We start from the raw sequence: 25,080 nt of genomic DNA, 5'->3' as shown, positions 1-25,080 counted from the left end.
CAGAGGGTAGAGCTGAACTGAGATTGCCAACATTTGCTAACAACTTTTGTACTGTGAACAAAGAAAAGAGGACCTCCTGGATAACAGGGTACATTTGCTGCTGTTACACAGGACATTCTGTTTGCTCCTTTCATAAATTTGTCAAGCTTCTGTTTAAATCCAAGCAGCACTGTCTTTCTCTGTTTCTCTGCTTACTGCTTTCAAGTATGAAATCTCAAAATGTCTGGCCTATCTTGGCTTACTGACAGCACCAACTGATCTGTCCATAGAGCAAACTGGTACTTTATTCTGCCACCATAATCTCTTTCCCCGTTCTCTATTGCTTGAGAACAGCACTGGTTCCCAGCCAGCTTTTACACTGCAGTTTAAACAAACTAATATTAATTCCTTTTCCTGTGCCTAGCTGTTCCATTCCCTTGTCATTACTAAATCATTCTTCATACCTGTTTCTCAAGGGAGTTTTCCTTTATCCAACTTAGAAAGTCATTCTGTTTATTATATCCCAGTTGTGGTATCATCATTGCCTTGGTTGATTTTATTTTTGTTTTTCACTTTTGCTTTCTTTTTCTTGTATTAGGAATAAACTGGGATTTATTTATTTATTTCACATTGCATTTGGTACTGGTGATTTATAGTTTATCTTTGTAATACTCTGTTGGTTTTCTCTTTATGTCATTTTCTGCTGGAGATTTATATACCAGTTACATACACCAGTTCCTATGAGAAAGACTTTCAGCTATTAGATTTCATCCCGCTGCTACTACTGCAAATCCTCAGCAAAATCCAGTTCTTATGTCATATACACCCCCTTCTCCAAATTTTTAGTCATGCTTGGCTTTGAAATAGTAAAATATTTCATTGACATGTTCCTACCTTTTACTGACAATTTCATTAACAAAGATAATGAAGAAGATTTTTCAAATCTTGCATTAATATGTTTTTTTCCTTAATTACTAATGCTCTACCTTAATGTCATAATAACTATTATTAGGTCTTAAATCTATATAAATTAAATCTACATTTGTTCCCCAATATAGAAAATGTGAAATGAGATAATAGAGCTAATCTAGTACCATACTGGGGAGATTCATGATACCATTTACACTCTTCCGTTTATGCATATCTGGATCTCTTTCTTGCAAATATGTCCCAATGGAGAAGCCATATCATAAACCATCACCACTTGCTCAGGAACACAGATTTTTCCTGAAGCATTGTCTCTTGGGATTACAGAAAAATCAGTACATACACCACTATCAGTTTTGATACCCTTGGAGAAATATTATCTCCACACCACCATATGAAGACACAGAACCTGCTTTAAACTTTTAGTTCCATTATCATAATTCCATTATCATAATTCTTCATCAGCATTCACATTACCAACCTTTACAAAAAATAAAGCAAGGTAAAAGAATTCTTATGTTTTGGAGGAAAAACATCTATGCCATCTTTAATAATCAACGTACATCTTTGCTGGAGACCTCATCCATGCTTTTCTGCCACTAGTTGCTGCCATTAACATAAGCAAGAAATACTAAAAAGGACTGAAAACTATGGTTTATGTACTGTAAGCATAATGTTATGTAGTGTCAATTAAATTGTTACAAAAAGATATGTTAGACAAAAAAATCTTCACAAAAAAGAAATGCTAATTAAACAGCAATTTCAAGTTTGAAACTAAGCTATCAGATAATTAGACAGGTGATTAAACTTTCTTCGGTTTTCACAACTGAAAAGACATCAGGTGCCTGTACAGTGATATGTGTCAATGAGATTCAGATGTATTGCTTTTAGGCCAACAATTTAGAAGAGTTGTGAACCCTATTTCTCCTGAAATTGCAACATGCTGGCAAGTCCAAAACCCAAGCCTCTTTTTAAATAGCCAGACAGTCTCCACATTCCTATGCTAACAATTCCCATGCACCACATTCTTTGCATGAGATGACCCAAATGCTCATTTTATGTATGTTCTGCTCAATTCAGTAAAGCATAAATAAGAGTTGCAAAGAATAAAAGGAAGAGGGAGTTGGAAAGGAAGTTTAGATCATGTATATGCATAGAAAAGACAGCAAATAATACATACTTGAAACGTGCTTTCTTCTGGGATATCTATGTAGCCCCTTCAATTTTTCACAAAATGAAACTCTAAGTTGACTAACTAGAACATTCTTATGTGAACATTACATCCTCAAATACGTGAACACAAACAGAAGCAAATAAACTTCAAAATTTCTGCTTGTTCTTGTCAGCTGTCTCTCAGCTCAGAAAAAAAAAATAAAATTCTGGCATTACTTCAGGAATCATGTAACTTCACAAAATTTTTAAAGTCTTAACATGAGGATCCCCAATTAATAGTTAATGAGCTGGAAGTAAAACAGAGAGAGGACCTCATTCATGCAGACAAGTCCCTCAGATTTCAGTCTCTAGTAGCACAAGGCAAGGACAGCAGCATGATTTCCAAAAGCCAGGATGATTTTGTCAGAGGCAGCTTTGAGTCAGAGGTAATACTCTCTGTTGGATGCTGTGTTCACCACCGCCAAGATACACTTCACCGAGCTATTTCAACTGCATTGGAATTGCTAATTCATCCTTCAAATAAAGCAGCTGTAATACACCTTTTGGGTCAGGTTCTGCCCAGAATAGATGTATTTCCAAATCACTTGTTAGGTCTATAACAAGGCCTTAGAGGCTTCCATACTTACAGGTGTCTTTTTTGTCAACGGCACAGTTCAATTTAACCTAGATAAAGAGTCCCTGGATAATTAGCAGTTGCCCAAAGTGCATTAGAGTTTCTATGAGGTCAAGGCAGAGAAAGCAACACCAGTACCTGAGCAAACCTTGATTTTTCACATTTTCAATGTCACAAAAAGCTAGTGATAACAGCTGAATTAAGTCATTTGGCAGACTTCTTTGAGATATTTATCACATATCATAGTTACTCTCAAAAGAGAAATCAAGAAACCCTTATTTCTGAAGACTGCTGTGCCATCCAAAAGTTCTTTCTGTGAAAGCAAGCTAGTGTATGCAGTAATATTGGATGTGAAACCATACAGGAGAGCATAAACTCCCTCACAATAACGTTTTCAACTGCACAAGCAACAGTGTCAACATCTTCAGAAAGTGCCTATGTGTACAGCACCTCCGATTTACAAAAATATCAGGCAATATATAAACTCTTTACAGCTCAAAACTATTTCTTTCCAAGTGAACAAACTTACCCTGCATTGTTAGTAATACAGGCCTTTCTGGCTATGTTCAAACCAATATTCAGTTTTGATCACTGCCTCAAAAAGAAGCCTTCTTCTGCTATTCATGGAATTTAATGACCAATCATGACCAGAGTTTGTCACTTACTGGACTCGGGGTCTGAATTTCCGTCTCCTTCCGTCCGGCTGTTGGGTGATGCTTGCTCATAGTACTCCTCTTGAGGGAAGCAGAGGGGCAGCGGGTGTGATGTGCTGGCACCACTGCTGGGCTCATGGTCTCCAAGTCCACTGTCATTGCAGCTTTCCTGGGATCCATCTGGTAGGTGAAACGTGACACGGCGCTGAGGCTACAAGGAAGGAAGAAAATTATATGGTTTCCACTACAGTACCAGTAATTGCTTAATGCAACCAATTTAGGAAATGTATTATTTCAGTTATCTGCTGAAGACTCATTATCTACAGTTCTGCACAATTTCAGGCTTTCGTGAACAGACAGCCTGCTTTCAAAACCGCTTCTCCTGACAGCACTGCTTTTTTCTACTTTATAGAAAAGTAAGCCCTGATGCAAAATGAAAGACACCACAAGCTAAAGAGATTCTGTCAGACTTCACAAGTCTTTGGATGCCTTTTGTGTATTGACTTGGAGATTTTAATCAGTTTTTGAGGCTCAGTTTATTTCACTGCTCAGTTTTCTAGTTTTCAGAAAACGTTTTCTTTCCCATTAGAAGCTACTTCACACTTTTGGGCCTAAAGAAATGTGACACACTTCTAGTGTTGTATTCTTCCAAGTCAGAGAAAGAACAAACAATAAGATGCCTTATGTATTGAAAACAATTTTAATAGATTTTGCATATCCATTTAACTAACGAAATGAAAGCAGATTCCACTACTCTGCTTCAGACATTTCATTACAACCCTTTGATTTCCATTATAACATAGATCTGTGTCTCAACAGTAAAAGAATGGAAGCTGGAAAACAGAGGAAGGAGCACGGCTAATGGCTTGAAGGAAGGGCCAGGCAAATAAAAGACTTCATGCATCAGGCCCAGGACAACATTTTTTACTGAAATGTAAATTCACCACAGTATAGAAAGAAAATGTAGAAGCAAAAAATAAGCACATCTGCTAGCAGTGTCTTGACAACTTGCAACACTAACATTATAAAAGAAAACCACAGAAATAACCAAACAACAACCTGAAACGCTCTTAACTTCATAATAAAAACTTCATTTCAAAGGCAAATAATCAAAATTTCATCTGAAAGGCAAAGTAAACCTGTCCAATTCCAGAATTACTGAAGATAGTATATTTCATGCAATGATGAAAAAAATAAAGTAGTATACACAACCCTGAGGTATTTGGTCACTTATAGGTCACAGTGTTGGATGCAATGAAGTATATGAAATCATTGCTATAAAGTGAAGTTCCTGTTTTTTTTCCAAAATGCCTTCCCCTGTGACATTACTATGTATGCCTAGAGACAGCTGCTGCACAGTGTGGTACAGCCAGGATCAGCTTCATTTATGCAATTCTTCACAGATGTGAGTCAAAACTGTTCTTAGAAGTGACCAATAAGAATTCAGTGCTTTCCCAGAAAACCTGTTCAAGTGCTTCACCATTGCTAATAGATAGGCTTTCTTCTCATGTCAGATCTGACTCTTCCGTTTTACAAAACAAATCACTGCTTACATCTCATCCATCATGCTCTGCTTATCCCCACTCACCATTTGGCACTTTAGCCTATTTGAGAATAAACAGATCTTATTATTTCAATCTATCTTGTGTTTTCTGATATTTCTAGCATGCTCACACATGATTCCTTGTGTACTGCTTAAAACTTGTTACAGAGATTCAGTGGACGTCTTCAAAGCACAGAGAAGAGATGAAGGATTATTGCACATCTCCTGTAGGTTCCAGTGCCACTTTGTCTTTTTGTTTTTTAACAGTAGATCCCTTGCCAACTGATAACTCTGTCCCAAGTTAGGGGGAGGACTAGGGTTAGGGTCCAGTTCCATCTCTAATGGACCTTTGCCAGTTGTCTCCTTTCTGGTGTATGATTAATTTCGGCATTCTTTTTTTCCAGATTATTTCCTGGTCAATCAAGTACACTTTATGTTTCAGTCCTGCTTTCCGAAGCAGCTCTGTACATTTACAAAATTTCTAGTGTTAGATTCTCTCTCATTTGGCAGCTGAGGGAAACTGGAATAGATCAAGCCAAGAAATCTGGAAACCTGAGCATAGAACTATTCCTCATCACACAGGATGGAAAGGGGTGGGAAGATCACTCCTGGGACCGTGGGAGAAGTCTTAGAACCCACTCCAAATAAATTGGTGTAATCAGAATAATATTATTTAACTCTTTGGAAATAACTAGTTAATATATAACTTATGAAAGTTTATAAGTTATAAAACTCACAAGAAAAAAAAAAACACAACACATCCTATTCTACTTCTTCTGTGAGGCAATTGCCTCTCAGAGGCCTACGCATGCCAGCAACCTGTCTACTAAAAAGTTAATGCTTTGTGGAGTTGATTCAGGAAAAATATCCCTGTTTAGATTTACCCCCTGCAAACAAAACTGCACCTGCCCTTATGTACATGTAAACTACCACATGTAAGAATTGATCATACAGTTGCTTTCGTCTTAAACGAGTCTGCTATTACAATATCTATGAGAAATCCAAGTGTCTCTCAAATTAGCACAAAAACTTCAGAACTGCAAATATTTTTTTGTATAAATTGAGATGTTCATTTGAGAAAGATATAAAGCAGATGATTTAAAACAAAATGGAATCAACTAAAAGCTCATCACTTACGATCTGACAGTGTCCCTGCCTAAGTCTCACCTGACAACAGTGAGACAGAGCAGAGCACTTCTGAAACAATTCATCAAGATGAAAAGAACATTTGTTTCAATACTTAGAAGTGCTGCCATTCACTTATTTCATGCAGACATCAGACAATGATCTGGAACAAGTCATCCTAATAAAACTTTGCCAAAAGCTGGGACTTATCTTCTGTCACATTTATTTTGGAAATTTCCTCCGTGAGGCATTAAAATTTCAATCAATAAGATTATAAAATATCCTCAGCCTCCAGCTGCTTTCTTATTTATTTCCAAAGGGAGTTAACACCAATAGCAGTGGAATAACGAGGATTATGGTTTATTTTATTTATTTGAATGACAGTTACTATATTTTCTCCAAAAAAAGGACAAATGCGAACAAAACCTTTATACATCCTTACTGCATTTTAAAAACTGAGGAACTTGTAATACGGTCAGACCAACAAGTTAAAAAGAGGTAAGAATCACAGAATCACAGAATTATAGGGGTTGGAAGGGACCTCTAGAGATCATCGAGTCCAACCCCCCTGCCAAAGCAGGCTCCCTACACCACATCGCACAGGTAGGCGTCCAGGAGGGTCTTGAATATCTCCAGAGAAGGAGACTCCACCACCTCCCTGGGCAGCCTGTTCCAGTGCTCCGTCACCCTCACTGTAAAGAAGTTCTTGCACACATTCGTGTGGAACTTCCTATGCTGAAGTTTCAGCCCATTTCCCCTAGTCCTGTCCCCATGCACTACTGAAAAGAGACCAGCCTCGCCACTATGGCTCCCGCACTTCAGGTATTTATAAACCTGGATCAAGTCCCCTCTCAGCCTTCTTTTCTCAAGGCTAAACAGACCCAGTTCCCTAAGTCTCTCCTCATAGGGGAGATGTTCCAGGCCCTTCACCATCTTTGTGGCACTCCGCTGGACTCTTTCCAAGAGATCCCTGTCTTTTTTGTACTGGGGAGCCCAGAACTGGACACAGTATTCCAGATGAGGCCTCACCAGGGCATAGTAGAGGGGGAGGATCACCTCCCTCGACCTGCTGGCTACGCTCTTTTTAATGCACCCCAGAATGCCATTGGCTTTTTTGGCTACAAGGGCACACTGCTGGCTCATGGCCAACCTGTCATCCACCAGGACACCCAGGTCCCTCTCAGCAGAGCTCCTCTCCAGCAGGTCTTCCCCCAGCCTGTACTGGTGTATGCAATTATTTCTACCTAGATGCAAGACTCTACACTTGCTTTTGTTAAACCTCATCCGGTTTCTTGCTGCCCAGCTCTCCAGCCTGTCCAGGTCTCTCTGAATGGCCGCACAGCCTTCAGGTGTGTCAGCCAATCCCCCCAGCTTTGTGTCATCTGCAAACTTGCTTAGGGTTGTCACTATCCCCTCATCAAGGTCGTTGATGAAGATGTTGAACAAGACTGGACCCAGCACAGACCCCTGGGGGACACCGCTAGTCACAGGCCTCCAGCCAGACACCGCACTGCCAACGACAACCCTCTGCACTCTGCCAGTCAGCCAATTCTCGATCCACTTCACCATCCACTCATCTATCCCATACTTCCTCAGCTTTGTTATAAGGATGTCATGGGGGACCATATCGAAAGCCTTACTGAAATCAAGGTAGACTACATCTACCACTCTCCCCCCGTCCACCCAGCGAGTGACATCTTCATAAAAGGCCACCAGGTTGGTCGAGCACGACCTCCCCTTGGTGAACCCATGCTGAGTACTCCTGATAACCTCCTTTTCTCCCAGTTGCCTGGAGATGGCATTCAGCACAAGCTGTTCCATCACCTTCCCTGGGACAGAGGTGAGGCTGACTGGCATATAATTACCCGGGTCATCCTTCTTGCCCTTTTTGAAGACCAGGGTGACATTGGCCATCCTCCAGTCTTCAGGCACCTCCCCAGTTCTCCAAGACCTCTGAAAAATTACAGAGAGCGGCTTAGCAAGAACCTCCGCCAGCTCTCTCAGCACCCACGGGTGCACCCCATCAGGTCCCATGGATTTATGGACATTAATGTTTCCTAAGCACTCACAGACCACCTCTTCCCTGACTAAAGGGAAATCTCCCATTCCCCAGATTCTCTCATCAACCACCGGGGTCTGGAATTCCTGGGGGAGAGCCCTTTCACTAAAGACAGAGGCAAAGAAGGCGTTCAGTATTTCCGCCTTCTCAGCATCCCCCGTTACCAGAACACCCCCCTCACTTAGTATGGGGCCCACATTCTCCCTAGCCTTCCTTTTGCTGTTAACGTACTTAAAAAAGCCTTTTTTATTATCCTTTATCTCCTTAGCTAGATTCAGCTCCAGGTGGGCTTTAGCCTTCCTGGTCGCATCTCGGCAGTCCCTGACTACATTCTTATATTGTTCCCAAGTGGCCAGACCCTTTTTCCACAAGAAAAAGTATCCAGAATTATATAATTTCTCTGGCACATCAAACAGTATTAAATTATTTTCATTGTTCTGAAGAGAAAATTTTGTTTCCAGAGACGTTATGAACCCAGTCACAAGTTCTGTCGGAAGTCTCATATGGCATCCCAAAATGAAATGCATTTTGTACAAACAGTCTGTGTCTGGAGGGATCAAATTATCTCAGAAAACCTCAAACTCCCATTATTGAAATTTATATGAAGACTGATCAAAGCCCCAAACTATTATGTGTTCAATCTTTCACTACAATAATTAGGCTGTGGCAGAGGGAAGAATAAAAAGATGAGTAAATAGCTTTGGATACTCTGAAGGGATGATTTCTGGAATTATACACCAGGGGTTAGCCAATTTATAATCAAAAACTGAAAAAAAAAGGTAATAGAAAAAGCAGCAGATATCAACTGAAGAACATTAAACTATTAACCTTATTATCTTCATTCATTGAAGCAAATTAATATCCTAAAATAAAGATCATAAAGAAAAAAATTACTGTTTAGTTTATGTTGAATCAATTATATTATTTAAATGATAATTCTAATTTAAAATAGTATTTATTTAGGAGATGTTCTAAGGTAGCATGAAAATAAAAGGACTACTTCAACCTTTTCCTCCACTCTAATGCAGGCAATGAATATGGAAGTACACAGAATATATATATTTTAAATATAAATATCTATTTTTGCTATTAGCATTCATTTTCTCTATTACTTACATCTTTTAAATGCTAGGAAAGTAGAAAATGGAAAACTTCAAATAACCTGACAACTGCCTTGAGTTATGACAACAACTTCTTGATGTTCTTAAACCAAAAGGTAACTTACAGTTCAAATCTTTATGCACTATTGCATTTTGTTCCATAACTGCTATATTTTGTTTCATATACTTTGACAGAGTTACATCAACACTCTCACCTTCCACTCGTAGCATAGAGGCCATTCAACAGTCATCAATTGTTAATTTTAATGAAGAGGATGTTACGAAACTGGAACTTCACAAACTTCCGACTGAGAACCTCAGTGAGGTATTTATTTTCAGAATCTAATCCTCCTTGTACAAGATTTTCCAGTAACATTTAGCAATTAAATTGATTTTTTTTCCTTCTCAACATAACAAAGAACTGAAAGAACAAATAAAATTGAAAATAACATTTAAAGCTTGTCAAACACTTTATTTTGCTTTTGAAAGGCAGTTATTGTATGCTAACTAGATGTCAAAATGAAAGCTGAAAGCATGCTTTTTAAAGTATAATACATGTAAGTCTTCAGTTTGACATGTGATTAAATAAAAATTACACACAAAAGTGGCACTAAAGTAGTGCTGTTGCTAAGGCTGAGAAATGGGGAAGTCTAAACTCTGATTTTTTTTTCAGTATGTTCTTCACTTTCCAGGTTATCATGCTCGATATTGCTATCTCGCATTATTTATTTCTAATAGAAAAAGTTGTATTAGTTACAATAACATAACAGATAATGAAGAAATATTTTTATAACATTTCACATCACTTTTGACTGCTGACCCAACAGCACAGATCTTTCAGAAATATTGATCAGATCTTGCTAGAATAGTGAATATTTATTTTAAAAATAATAGTATTGCTTGCCTCCTACTTTCCTTGTGTTTTTATTGAAATAGAGCAGAATTTATACTTTCATAAATGTACACAGCACTCTAGCTCTATTTTCACTCTGTTAATTTCAGTTGTGCTTCAGATAAATGTATTTCATCTGTAGGTATAGATTTATGGAATAACAAATTTTGTTCAAATGAATTACCGACTGTGCTTACTTTTGCATCATGCCAGTCAAGGCTAAGCCACTAAGTTCAAGCAGAATGGGTTATTAGAGCTTTATTAGACCTATTAGACCTAGAAGAAATCTCAAGGACTTTATTCAATTTTCATGCATGATTTTCTCCTATTCAGTTTTTCATTTAGAGATCGAAACTTTCTACAGCAATACACATGGATAGAACTTCACAGGCCATCATAAACATTCACTTGAAAATTTAAAATGTCCGTTCATAGTTTCTAACCAACAAATGGAGCTATTTTTAACAGTGTTTCTCAGAAAAAGGGATTTATATCTAATTTTGCTTCTTTGAAAGTGTACTGAAATCAGGAGAAAAACAAATACAGATACAAACTAAGGCATGCATCATTAAATACTCTACCACAAGTAGTTGTGCATCAGTTCAGCTGTACTTCATTCTACAAATTAAATCAAAGTTCTGCTGAACTTGTGCCTGCAGCAATGCTGTATGAGAATATTACCAGGTAGTTTATATGTGATACGTACCTGATGCACAATATTCATATATGTAGCTTTAGAAGATGTATTTCGCTCTGTGTTTTAAACAAATTAAAAATAAAAAGAGAAAGGAACACAGAAGGGAAGGAAAAAGAAAAAAAGGTAAAAGTACTCTAACAGAGATCAAGTGGCAACATAGAATATAGAATAATAGAATTACTCACGTTGGAAAAGACCTTGAAGATCATCAAGTCCAACCACAGCCTAACCATAGTACCCTAACTCTAACAATCCTCTGCTAAATCATATCTCTGAGCACCACATCCAAACAGCTCTTAAACACAAGCAGGGATGGTGGCTTTACCACTTCCCTGGGGAGCCTATTCCAGTGTTTAACTACCCTTTCTGTAAAGAAGTGTTTCCTGACATCCAATATAAGTTCTGAAATCTAAAGAGGTTGAGAATAAAGAGAAAGAAAGAAATCCATCTTCAATTTGTTCTGGAAAACAGCCAAATATTTTTGATTCCACAAGTTTTTAAAATACATTTCTAACAATTCTGACATCTTTCACAGTAGCCTTCAAAAGCCATGGGGACCCCTGTCACTCCTGGTCCCCAGAAGAAGTCAGTCCTTGCTGCACCCTGACAGTAAAATAACAGGCTTTCTGACTCATCTCTCTAACAAACCCCAACATGGAAGCTACCAAGAAAGCAATGGACCTTTTCTAAATGGAGAAGGAAAGAAGTGCATTGGCATGTCTGGTCTAGATCACTTCTATAGAAGTGATGCTTTGAAGGTGGCAGATTTTCCCCTACATCCATCAACACTGCTCTGATCTTCCTATGGTACAAGAGCACATGGCATTTCAGAGTGCTTTAACAACTGGAAAGTTATCTCAGTATATTTGTTACATTAGTATTTGTTATAGCAGTATGTCTATGTTGTTTTATATAACATATGAATTTTTGACTGGTAGGTTTTGTTCTGCTTCAGTGTTGTCATTATAAGTAGGATGGATGCTACGGAATATATGCCACAGTGAGCACTTCGTTATTTCAAATGCCTAAAATATTCATTTTAATCTCAAGTTGTTTTAATAAAAAATATTACATTTTAATTGATTAAAGCCAGAAATCTCCATTTTTTATGGCTAAATGATCAGGTTGGAAATGAATAAATTTTTAAATTGTTTAAAGTAGAATGCATGAAATATTAAAAATTACTAAAATGAATTGAGCTACATTCTACTAACATTCTTAAATGGATGTCTGAAATATGAATTTGTACATGATTAAAGTGTTATGAATTTATGTGTTGTATTGTACCACTGATACTATTCTTGGCTCTTACATAACTATGTCTCTGCAGTTGTCCTTTCAGATAATCAGAATAAATAATTGTCTTTCAGTATTCACTGCTTGCAGGATTTCAGTAAAACAAAATATACAGCCATTAGCCTTTCCCTGTTTCTTAAATCCTCCTGGTTCGTTTTTATATTCACTGCAGCCATTCTTTGTGCCTGTTAAGACTACTTATCTTTCTTCACACAGCAAAATACACAATGCAGCATATGTTAGTTTGCATAAAGAAATAATGCAGTCCTGGGCAGGGAGAAGAGAGGGATTCTGGCTGAAGCCTGAGGAAAACCCTTTCTTTCTTCAAGATGAAAGCAACCACCTGCAGCCCAAGAGCATGTAACCCACCTGTGCCTGCTATGCCTGAAGCTGTCCCTGCTCAGCACCAGCCCTGCCTTTAGACAAGAGGCTTGTCACCTTACAACATAACCAGAGTGTAACTATGGAAAGCAGCTGTAAGTCTGGGCCTGGTTTTGTGAGGTTCAGATGTCCCTCACCACAGGCCTGGTTTTGTAATGCTCAGAGCTGTGGGTTGCTTTTCTAGACAATAGTGTTTCTGGCCTAAGTGAAAAAAACATGAACTAAAGCCATACAAAGTAATGTGTAAGAAAACAGAAGTGACTCAAGAAGTCCAGAGAAATATACTAAAACAAAAAACATAACATCCCAAGGGGAAGTAGTAGAGCAATGCACACACACAAGGACTATGCAGCTGTGGTACATGGCCGAGGCCAGGGCTTCCTCACAAATCTGCAGGCTGCTGCCCACACAGAGCAGCAACACTGAGCACACCACTGTTCTACTTCAGAGCAAGCTAGTTCCAACCATTTACAGGATAATAACAAAAATAACATTACTGGCATACTCATAAATCACACAATCCTGAGGAACGGTACCCAAAGAACTGAGAAATGGAAAAGGATGCAAAGAAGAAGGACAAGGGCACAACAACAAACGCCACTTCTGGAACTCCTTGAGTGCATGCAGCAGCTACTTCTATTTCCTCACATGACACAACAAAAGATTTATACTTCTACCATCTTTACTTCAAAATTATTCAAATTTAATGTAAATCTTAGTAAGATCAAAAGGTAAATAACCAGAGGTAAATAAATGCTCTACTCAACTTGCTAAACTTGGAGTACCATGGCCAGTTCTAGGGTTCCTTCCAACCTTAATTAGTCTGTAATTCTGCAGTGCTGAGAAAATACTCTCCATACAAGCCCTACAGAACACGCAACCAATAAACCCACAATACTCTAAAAACTGTCACAGCACAGAGATGATCAAGAAAGATGAATGCCTGCTCCAGGTGGCCCAGAAAAGCACAGTGATCCTTCCTTGTAGCATAAAACCATTTAAAAACAGATGTAAGGCTCTGGGTCTACACTGTGTTCTTCCTGCTTAGGAGAAGGAAGTGAGATTGCTGAGAACAAAAGAGCACTCTGAAAGAAACCAGCAAGAAAAGAGGGCTTGTGGGGGTTGGGGGGGTGGGGGGGGGAGGGGGTGGCAGGAAATAGTAGTAGCATTAATATCAGCAGGGCTTACATAAAAGTCATGTGGGCAATGGGTGAACACAGTGGGCACAGGCATTTCCCCGCACACATGCTCCATATACATGCAGACAAACTCCTGTATCAGTAACACTACTGAATTCTCATGTAACTGCCCTGCTAGCTCTCCCTGAAGCTATCACTACACATGAATTCACTAGAATAAAGTAGTCGTTAATTCTACTCCTCAAGATATTTCATATTTTTGTTGGCATACAGTATATCTGTTCTTTGCACAAAACAAAATTGCACTTCACATACTTTCCAGGCAAAGTGTTTAAATACAAACTTGGAAGATTAGTTATATTTCTTTGCCTACTGTTTGTAATGAATTTGACAGTTGTTTTTTGTTTGTTTGTTTGTTTGTTTTTTGTTTTTTGTTTGGTTTTTTTTTTTTTTTTGGTCACTTCAGGTGGCATATTGCAATCAGAAGAAAGCTACTGTGTAAATATCCTGTTCTGCAAGTCACCAACTAAATGAGTAAGCAATGGAAAAAAATAAATAAATCCATAGCATGTAATTAGCATTATCCTTTTGATTTTTCCTTTCCTTCACAGAAGTCATTAATAACTTTTAGTAGGTAAAATTGAAGCTAGGAACCCTCCTACTTGTTAGGTATATTCTACCTTTGCACAAAACAAATTCTTTTGATGTAATGGAAATCTTATTAATAGATTCACCAGAAAACAAGCATGTAAGCTGGCAGAAGCAATTGCAAGAGGTAAAATGAATGTAAATGACAGATGAAAGAAAATTTCCATGCCGTTCAGATCAATATAAACAAACGTACTGCAACTACCACAGCACAAAGTGAATTCATCATATATGTTTTTTGGATTATTTGTCCTGTTCCAAATGCACCCTCTTGTTTTCCTGAGCTATGTCCTACCTTCACACAATTGACACTACATTAAGATGCACTCCTGCAGGGAATTTTTTTTTCCCCTTATGTAGCTGAATTGAAGTTTTTTAGAACACTCAGATAGGTTGGGGTGGGTGGGGAGGGAGGTGTAGAGAATAGCTTTCTGCTTCTCTGTTCTGCCATTCGGAAAGCCTGTAATTGCAGCACTTAATAACTATCTAAATACTTAAGCCAGAATTAATTAGCCTGCTATAATGGCAGATGTATAGATCATATACTGGGTATGATGGAGAGAATGTGTGACAGAACATTTTGTTGTACTCAGTGCATGCAGTGGGTGTGCAAGGTACTTAAACTACTAGAAGCAACAGGCTTCTCTATGTGGATTTTTCTCAACATGATCATCAGCTATCTACAGAATCATTCTTGTTCATTTAGTACCTTTTATTGTTGCCTAATTAAACACTTTAATTAAACACTCCATTACAATGGGGACTAATCATCACTATAAACCTTACTTTCTTTAAAATCATATTGGTTCTTGATGAAAAATAAAAGGAATATAAATATTTGTTCTAAAACAATTCCCATTGAAACAGATTTTGAAACATACAGCCAGAAATCAACGCCTTCTGAATTCTTCTGTCACTTGGCAGGTTTACATGGTATTGAGAAATCAAAAATATCTGTAGCAACTGTTAAAGCTATTTGTTCACATTATTTAAAAATCCCTTTCTACAGAAGCTGGACAAATACAGGAAGGTGTAATGGGGAAAGGAATAATTGTTGTGGAACTGATTCTGCAGTCAATTACGCAGTAGAAATAATATATGTGCTGTATAACATATGTAAACATTTCGAGATAGATAACAAAAAACACACCAACAGATAAACATGGTAATTATAAGGGGGAATTGAAAACTCCAGGAGACAAAGCTTCACTCAGAGAACTTGATTCAGGCCTTTGTGCAGAACACAAACTATAGTAATTTTGATCATATTCACTATATCAAAAACAAACAACAAATCTCTCCCCCAAAAGGTAATGCCTATCTAAGATTAAACAGAATAATTTTAGAATGTTTCACTGATAGAATAAACTTCATCAGCATTGCTTTGGTTTCACGGTAGTTTATCAGGAAATCAGAAACGGTGAAACAGAACAACTTTTGCTCTAAATTCAAAAGCCTTATGCTGTGAAGATGTCAGTAGCTAACGCACATGCAGGGATATATTTACTGGAGAAATGTACAATCACATCTCAAAATAACACAATCAAAACTGAGCATCAGTTTCAGCCAGGGTTCACGTGGCAAGATATTAACTGCTATCACTAACACTACAACTGAAGTGATCAAGCCCCCTTCAGCTACTTATATAGAGTTGCCCTCTAGACTTCAAACGATGATATGTTCATTTATTTTATAAAAAAAATAATAAAATAAAAATTAAAAAAAAAAAAAAAAAAAAAAAAAAAAAAAGACTAATGCCAAGAGATTCTTGGGGAGGGAGCTATAATTTCCTCTCATGCTGTATGTCCTTGTGTTGGCTCACTCTAAACCCAGCCAACAAATTCACTTTCTGTAACTGTTTACAACCCTGCCTCAAAAGATAAGCTCCATTTTCTCCACAGTTAACGACTATAAATCCGCTCTTGGTACAGACTACAGTCACATTCCCCACTGAGTCCCTAGGGACTCATAGTAGAAAGAGAAGACAAACAACAGCTACAAGAAGATGACTTCCTAGCTCCAATCAGTAATTTGCTTGTCGCTCCACAAGTGTATCACTGTATCAGCATAACATTGCAAAGTTCCCTATCAGTGGTGCACTCTACATTTACTAGGTAGACATTAAATATTTTTGCATCCCACGGGTTTTGCATTTCAGTAAATCTCCTTCTCTCAGTGACACAAATATACAATAACTGCCACAGACTGACAATAGAAGTTAGAAATTTGAATAACAGTCTATAGTGTAACAGAACTTTGCACACATATATCATTCTTTGCGCCAATGAGCTTCAGAAAAATGAATTCAGCTTTAAAATAACAGAACAGAAAACACAGTTATTAAACAGTTTTCAAATCAACAAACCAAAGCACAAAGAGCAATGCCCTCTTGATTCTTGAGATTAAAGGTTAAAGTTAAAGTCAATGGCAGAAACAAGAAATGAAATAAGGAATCATGGACACTGCTATGCAAGACATAATTACATTTTATGTTCCTTATCTACTATGCGTACACAGAGAAAAAGCTTTTGAAAATACATAAAGAGCATGTTGGGAAAAGCAGTTTGGGTCCTTCCAGCATCTGAAAAGGGCAAACCTCTCCAAGGTACTGTTTTTGCCCAGGGACCTGGATGCACTTGGTGGGTGATGCACAAAAATGGGAATGTCCAGTGTGTACCACAAGGGAATTTGATGTTGGGGGAGTGCAGCCAATAATCTCTTGTATATATAAGTAGAGCCTCAGAGATATATGACAAATGTCCAATTAGGCACAGAACTTAAGATAGGATTAATGTTAAGAAAACACTTTCTGTATACCTAAACTAGGCATCCTATAAGCAAGTTTTCCATCTGGGCTCTATATCATGCACTGGCCATGCATGTGTAGAGCACACATGGAAAGAAGTATAATTCAGAAGGAATCTGTGGTGGTTGGGAAAGGATGAGTGCACCTTGATGTGGGAGATGCCCCGCTAGCGCTGCCTTTCCCCTCCACCGCTGTCATGTTCCTTTTTCTAGCAGTTTTGCCATTTTCTTGACTTAGTAAAAAAAAAATAGTGTGTTATGAAGTTTTATTTTCAGCCGAAGGATTTGCATGAAATAGATATAAATTGTTAAGAAAATAAGGTTGCTGATTGTTCACAACTATATATATGTGTGTGTGTGTGTAATAAGCATAATATAATGATGTAGAATAAGGGGTGGAACGTCATGGTTTTGCAATTTTGTAATTTTGCTATCAGTATTCCACATCATAACATCATGTAAGAATGAATAATTTAAACTAAATGTGCAGCTCACAGAAGAAGACTACATATCCCAGAGAACATCACGGTCAGGGATAAGTCATATGATAAGGACCCTATATAATCTGACTTCGGGGCTGGACGTGCTCTCCTGGATCCTGCCAGCCAGGGGGGAGCAGTGTGGGAGCGTTCCAGCCATTTTGCCTAGAGTTACAGTAGGCCTCTCGGTTTCGGGACTCACTCTCTCTCCTATTTTACTTGATTCGTTAGCCTTAATTCCAATTATATTGTATTATATTGTGTTATCCTGTATTCCAACATAGTATTTAGTAAATAAGTGTGCCTCCTTAGATCGTTGCCGCTGTATTTAATTCCTTTTTTCTTTTCTTCTGGACCAGCGGCCTGCGGGCTGACTGCCCCCCTGACACAGGCGCAGGTAGATTTTAGGTTAAACTGTAACATCTGCCAAATATTCCATCCATGAATAACAGACCAGTTCATTAATGGAAGCCCTCCAATTAGAGCCAATAAACTCAAAGCTAGAAAGGATTGCCTTGACAAGTAAAGTTTCTGTTAGAAGCTCTATGGTTCGTGAATTTTAAGATTGAGCTATTATAATTATCTGATATCTCTTGAAAACATGACTAGTGTTTGTTTTGAAGCTGCACCTGCCAGCAGTGTTCCAGACAGTGTGTGCCACTCATTCCAGAACTGCTAGAGCACTGAGGAGAGCTCTGAGCACAGAGACTGAACTCAGTCTCATATGACATCTCAGCAGTATACTGAAGAATTTAAATTAGAAGCTTGGGTGCTCCTTTCACTGTTTAGTCTTACAGTCTGCTCACTCAGACATTATAAAATACTTCCAGGTAGTACCATCACACCCTAGACAGAAGCTTTACCTATGTGTAGCAGTTTATCTCCCTCCAAATAAATACAGGGTGAAATAAATGATAAAAAGTCTCAATAAGATCTGTACTGATAAACTAAGACATGAAAGATACACAAGAGAGTTAAGCCTTGAGCTCTGACATGCTGTCACCAAGATAAACCAGATATCCTCAGAGGACAAGCAGGTACTGTTCTGAACAGTACATTTCCCTCCACAAAGGAAACATTAGCAGACAAATATCCAGTGATTTTCCTACAACAGTCTTGCAATTCAAGACTGACACAATCTATACCAAAATATCAGAAGAAAAAAACATGCTATGGAAAATGACCACAGTATTTATTTATCTTTTTTTTCAGTATTAAATGAACGCTAAAATATTTCAGTGTTATTCATTTTGGAAACTCAGGCAGAAAATCTACACAGCTCCAGGCCTCTTGTTTCATCTAATTTTAAGGTTCCAGGAGCAGAGTTGCATTCAGCAGGAGGTCAGAGAAGCAACAATCAAGCACTGGACATTTATTTTTTTTTCCTGTGTTTTTTGTTTGTTTGTTTTTCTCCTTCGGTTTAAGTTCACCAGAATGAAATCAAGCAAAATAAAATTGTCTGACCCTATGACGATGCATCCAAAGTGACTAAACAATACTGAGCTTCTGAGTGAAACTGAAACAAAACTTGGGAACAAGAAACTCTGAAAATCCAAAGTGCAAAGCATATTTCATCCTGTCTTAATCCCACTTAAATGAATTAAAAGCAGGCAAGCAAATAAATATTTGGTTAAATATTCCAAACCCACATTACTCTCTTTGGACTGTGTTCTGTCATCAGAAAAAAATTCTAAAGGTTGTTACTCTTCATCTCACTACTTAAAATCATCTCTTTGAAGCAGGTTCCCAGCTGCTGACAGCTAAGCGCAGAGCTACAGCATAACTGTGCCATTAGTTCTTTAGTCATATGTAAACCCAGTAAATCTCTACAGACAGATCACACAATATCTTTCAACACTGGAATTGTGGCTATAATCTGGCATATAGAACACTATTTGCTATGGAAGCACACTCACTCACCCTTGGGTATTTCATAAGGAAGACAGCATTTTTATTGTGTATGAAAGAAAGATGCTGAAGCTCTGTTACCATAAAGGTGGAGCTAGAAGGCTGGAGCTCCAGCAGGACACCAGGAGGGCAGAACATCCCTGATGTGTGTCACATGGGAGATCCTCAGTTCCTTTGTTTACAAGACCTGGATTACACCTGAAGATATTTTTAAGTTGCTACTCCAAAACCAAGCATATTCCTCTACCTTTCCCAGGAGGAGGAAGGTGTGAAGGAAGGCAACTGCATGCCAACAATGACTGCAGCAGAAAGAGAAAATATGTTGTTCCTAAACAGTGTGAATATATTTATCTCCTACTGGTTGGGTGATTTTTGGCAAGAGAACAAATGACAAAAGTAAAAATAGGGAAAGCATAACACATTTTTAACTTACACCTGTAAGTTGCTCAAGTTCAAAGCAATTTTTATCTTCCCTGATTTGGTGATATCTAGTAACACTGTGGTGCATTCTTATGAATAAAAAGTATTACAGACATTCTGTTTGTGCTTAAAATATACCTGTATAATTTTCCTGTCAAAACGACTAAACTGTGGAACAGGCTATGTATGCTTAGGTAGATGGAATCACGGTATGCTTTACAATAACTAATGGAAATGTAGACTGGACTACTATTAAAAAATCATGCTTTTGAAACAAACAAACAACAAATTACCTGTTCTTCAAAGAAAGGAAAGCTTTTAAAGGTGACTGGAAGAAGAATGAGCTATTCATTAATGCATTTAGTTCTCTTTCAAACAGTAGGCAAACCCAAAAACTACTGAGCTCAAAGTTGCTCAGAAGTAGTTAGCTTCTCCTTCTCATTGCTCAGTCATATAAAGGTTGCTCACAGTCTAAACCAGACCTGAAATCAATGTAGCGACTGGTCTTTTGGCCTGCCATATATCTTAAATTAAGCATTTTCATTATGTAATCTCCTTAGTACTTGAAGAACTGATCTGACACTTGTAAGTGCTAATGAGAGGTCAGCAGTAATTCTGCAAATAATAATCTGTAACTGAACTACAGCCTCTCTTTTACATTCATTATTTATTATATAGTATGACTCAAATAAAAGCATTGTGAACAAAGGACAGCTCATTTCAGACAGTGCTTAAATGGGTAATTTAACCTTAGTACAGCATCAAGTATTACACTCTAAAGTCAAGTACAAAACTTCACATACTGACCTTTGCCAAAGCAAAGCTGGTGTGACAACTCTCCTTGTACAAGCACATAAAAACAGCATCAGGAAGAGTTACACTAACTCAGGAAGACAGAGAGGTGAAGATTTTAGGAGAAGGTTGATAGTTTAACTTACCCCACCCTGCCCCTCAAAAAAGGCTTATTATTCATTTGGGTCCATTCAATTGGTCCATTATGCCATTACTGTCAGCATACGGGCAGAGTAATGCAGTAACAGCCTGCTTTTGTCCCATATCCTCTTCACACAGACATTTTCATAATTCCCTAAAATCTTACATTTTCAGAATCTCTGAATCAAACTAATCTACCATAAATAAATAAATAAATAAATAAAAATTCCTTGAGAACTTGGACAAATACATGAATACACAAAAGCCTATCACACATGAAAAAAAAAAAAAAAAAAAAAAAAAAAAAAAAAAAGACAAAAACAGAAGTATATAGCAAGAACCATTTTGTTACCCCTTTTTCTCCATAGTTTTCTTCTCAGTACCAACTAAAAAAAACAAAGTTACAAAAACCCCCCGCAGCAACATTCCCGAACATGAAAAATGACATAAAGAAGTCTTAGATTGCACACAGTTCATGAAATGTGATACTGTGGTTATTTAAATCATGCTCAAAACAGTACCAAATCAGCCCTTAATTTCTTTGTTAAAACTAGAGGAACAAGCTCATTTAACAGCCTTCCAGGATATTTAAGACTCCTTTAATCTTCTGAAAAGATTAACTGTATTATGTTGGTATACATAATATGTATGTACTTCGGTAGAGAAATGCACACATAAGAGAGACCATCCACAGATTCCAAAATGGGGTGAGATTCATCAGGAAAGCAATTTTATATATGATTTGACTAGCAATCAAACAAGAGGTGGAAAAAAAGGGTCATTGAATATCATGGGAGGAGTGAACATCATTACTTGGAATGCTTATTGCAAATTTCTGAGAGCTCAGATTTTTCTCTTAGTGTACCCAGCATCTCTGCCAGACACAGCCCTATCCCCTCTGCCTGAAATTCAGAATCTAAAAACTCAGGGGGAATATATTTCATTATCTTTCATCCTCACTATTTGTTAAGGGAGATCAAGCATCATTTTCCAGCATTCAGATGTCTCACAGAATCCTTTAGGTACCTTTTAGGAGTCATGGACAGTTAAAGAAAATAAGCATAGTCCCAGAGTATGGACAACACAAGCGTAGGAGAACTAGGTAGAAATCTGGGTAGAAAGAACTGTGAGAGCAACAAGGTTAAGTCTGCAAACAGGTAAGTGTGAAAAAAGCAGTTATAGCTTTTTATCTCACCGTGGTAAAGAGAAAAGTAAAAGGTTTAGTTTACAGTTTTGTTCACGGAGAATAAGCTTGCAGGAAACTGACATTTTCTTAGTTATGTAGCCCTGTAGCCCAGTAAACATAGTGCTGCCTTTGCTTGGAACAGGCCACAGGGTGCTGACCTGCAGCACAGATCTTAGGTGCTCTCAGGCTCTGTCTGGTCTTTTCTAGGCCACTCAGAGATCTGCTTTTCTTCTTAGTTTGCTTTGCTTTCAGCAGCTGCAAGCATCAGAAAAGCAAACAATTGTTTTCGTACTTCTAGTACAGTGAACTATCTATTGTTCTTTATATACCCATATAAACATAAACCATGAAACTAATAGACAGCAATGACATACTGCTACTCTAGTTAAAGTGATCTATACCAATAGACAAAATGCAGCATAGGGGAATATAGTCATAGGATTACAGTAGTGGCCTTAAAACTACTGGCACACAATGATACATTTGTATCCCGGTGGCACAGTGGTAGAAGTGCCGCTCGCAACACCAGAGTCCCAGGTTCGAATCCCCCCTGTGGCGCAAGTGGTAGAAGTGCCACTCTGCTACACAGAAGGCTCGAATCCTGGGAGTTGGACTCGAAGATCTCTAAGGTCCCTTCCAACTCGCACAATACTGTGATACAGGAGGCTAAACAGCAAAGAGAGAAAAAAAGAAAAAAAAAAAAAAAAAAAAAAAAAAAAAAAAGAACTGATAGTGAATGAGAGCTAGGTCTAACCAGTTGTAGGGTTAACAAAGAGAAGGAAGATCAAGTACCAGCACATGTAGAAGGCATGTTATACTAGCAACTTATATGCAAGCAATACTATGAAAAAAGAGCAAGGTGCAGAATATGCAACTGCGCAGAAAGATGACCCCAGATGAAGTGAAAGGCAAGGAACAAAAAATCATCAACATCACACACTTCTGGGAAAGGACTTGAATGCTCACATCTGATATATTCTCATCTTCCCCTAGAGCAAGTCATCCAGCAGAGAGAGTCCTGTACTCAGCACTAGTGAGGCCACATCTCGAGTACTGCATCCAGTTTTGGGCCCCTCACTGCAAGAAAGACATCAAGGCCCTGGAACATGTTCAAAGGATGACAACAAAGTTGGTGAGGAGTCTGGAGCACAGGCCATATGAGGAGAGGCTGAAGAAGCTAGGAAAAGAGGAGGCTCAGGGGAGACCTCATTGCTCTCTATAACTTCCTGAAGGGAGGCTGTAGTGGTCTGGGGGTCAGCCTCTTCTCTTGTGTCATTAGTGATAGGACTAGAGGGAATGGTTTCAAGCTGTGGCAGGAGAGATTCAGGCTGGACATTAGGAAACATTACTTCTCAGAAGGGATGGTGGGGCACTGGAATGGGCTGCCCAGGGAGGTGGTAGAGTCACCGACCCTGGGGGCATTCAAGGAGTGATTGGATATTGCCTTGAGGGACCTGGTTTAACGGGAGCTATTGGTAATAGGTGAATGGTTGGACTGGATGATCTTGTAGGTCTTTTCCAACCTTGGTGATCCTATGATTCTATAATGGAAACTTATCTTAACACCTGAGTAAGGGGAAGGTACTACAAAGCTTGCATGTATAGATTTTAACAGTACATAATTTAAGTTATAAGTGGAAGTATCAGTGGTATCAGTGTAACTGGAGTACTAATAGTTCTTTGGACCATTAGGACATCAATTAGACAAAAAAAAAAAAAAAATGCTTGGTTTGGCACAGAAACTGACAGTTTTGTTTTCTTTTTTGTTTGTTTTTGTTTTAGTTTTTTGTTTGTTTGTTTGTTTTTTGCCTGCCATGGATCTGAACTGCAAAATTGTTAAAGAAGTCAAGCAACCTGCTTTGTGATTCAGCTGCAATAAACTGGTAACAGCTAAAGCATACAAGACTATGTATAGGAAACCGGGAGAGATGCTTACTCTCTTGAGAGGTTATAAAATTTGTGACCAAACCCTACATCAAATCTGTTTTCAGAAAATGGAATGAAGAGACTGAATTGAGAAACTGGTAAAGAGCAGTATTGATCTCATTCCTTACAAAGTTAATTAGTGCTGTTCCTTCTTCCTAAATAGCTTGTACTTAGCATGCTTCCGAGATTAACTGTTTATTTATTTATTATGTATTTACATTGATTATGTATTTTGAGATGATAATATGCAATTTTAAATGACTGTTTAGCTTCAGAAAGGAAAAAAATGAGACTGCAATGACAAGAAAATACACTAGCATCTCACTACAATGAATATTCCATAAGGATGCAAATGTTATTAAAAAAAGTAAAAAATAAAAGTCACTGAGCTGATACTTGGACAAGCATAATTATATTTATATAGTATATCAACACCTTTACATTGATTAGTTATTCATCTCTCATTTTCAAGGGTGGGCTCAAAAGCTCACTCAGAACTGTAATGGCTTTCTTAGAGCCAATATCCAAGCAAAATTTTTTGTGGCTTACTCTGCAGAAAAGCCACACAAAATTTTGAAAATCAATAGCAGCTCGTACTCACTATGAAAATAAACTTTGAGTACTTAACAGATACCTCAGAAAACTAGGGAAAAAAAAAATCCTTTTCAAACTCTTTTAATGAATATTAACTTGGATGGCTGATAGTCAAAACTTTTGGCAAACAGTTCACTCAAGTTCAAATAATCTCTTCATTTGTTAGAGGCTGCTCCAAAAGCAATACCTTCAAATCTAGCACATGGCCAAAAAGTTATAATTAGCTGTGATAAAAAAGGGAGTTAAGCCCTTAATCAATATCCTTTCAAGACATCCTGACAAGACTAAGAGGAAAAGAGGTGGTACAACTAACAAGATGAAACACCAGCAGAGAAAGAGTTCCATGACCAAAGCACTGTGCAGCAATCAAGGGGGAATCATTTCAACCCTTTAAGCTATATGGAAGGCCTCATCAGAGCAATCTTGAGTTCATTTCTTTTTTGTTTCTGTAATAAGAACAGAGACACCTGTGTCTAGGGTTTTCATTACCTTCTACTTCTACAGTACTTAGTACCAAGAAAGTTGAAAAGCTACTTGAAATTTTCACTTCCTTTGTGAAAATTGGTAGCTTCTGTGGGAAAACTGCAAGAGAATGCAGATATAA

General features: G+C 37.9%; 1 protein-coding gene across 3 annotated transcripts in view; it reads right to left on the bottom strand.

The window, feature by feature from the left end:
- Positions 1-25,080, bottom strand: part of PCDH11X (protocadherin 11 X-linked) — a 670,304-nt gene that overhangs the window by 322,480 nt on the left and 322,744 nt on the right. For all 3 annotated transcript variants that reach the window (XM_072334234.1, XM_072334233.1, XM_072334232.1), the window contains one exon: positions 3,358-3,556. In XM_072334234.1, the coding sequence (XP_072190335.1) occupies positions 3,358-3,556 (199 nt within the window). The remainder of the gene's footprint in view (positions 1-3,357; positions 3,557-25,080) is intronic.

The sequence above is a fragment of the Excalfactoria chinensis genome, chromosome 4, assembly GCF_039878825.1.
Source record: "Excalfactoria chinensis isolate bCotChi1 chromosome 4, bCotChi1.hap2, whole genome shotgun sequence".
Lineage (NCBI taxonomy): Eukaryota > Metazoa > Chordata > Aves > Galliformes > Phasianidae > Excalfactoria > Excalfactoria chinensis.
Note: the sequence above shows the minus strand (reverse complement) of the source record. Positions and strands in the feature narration are given on the sequence as shown.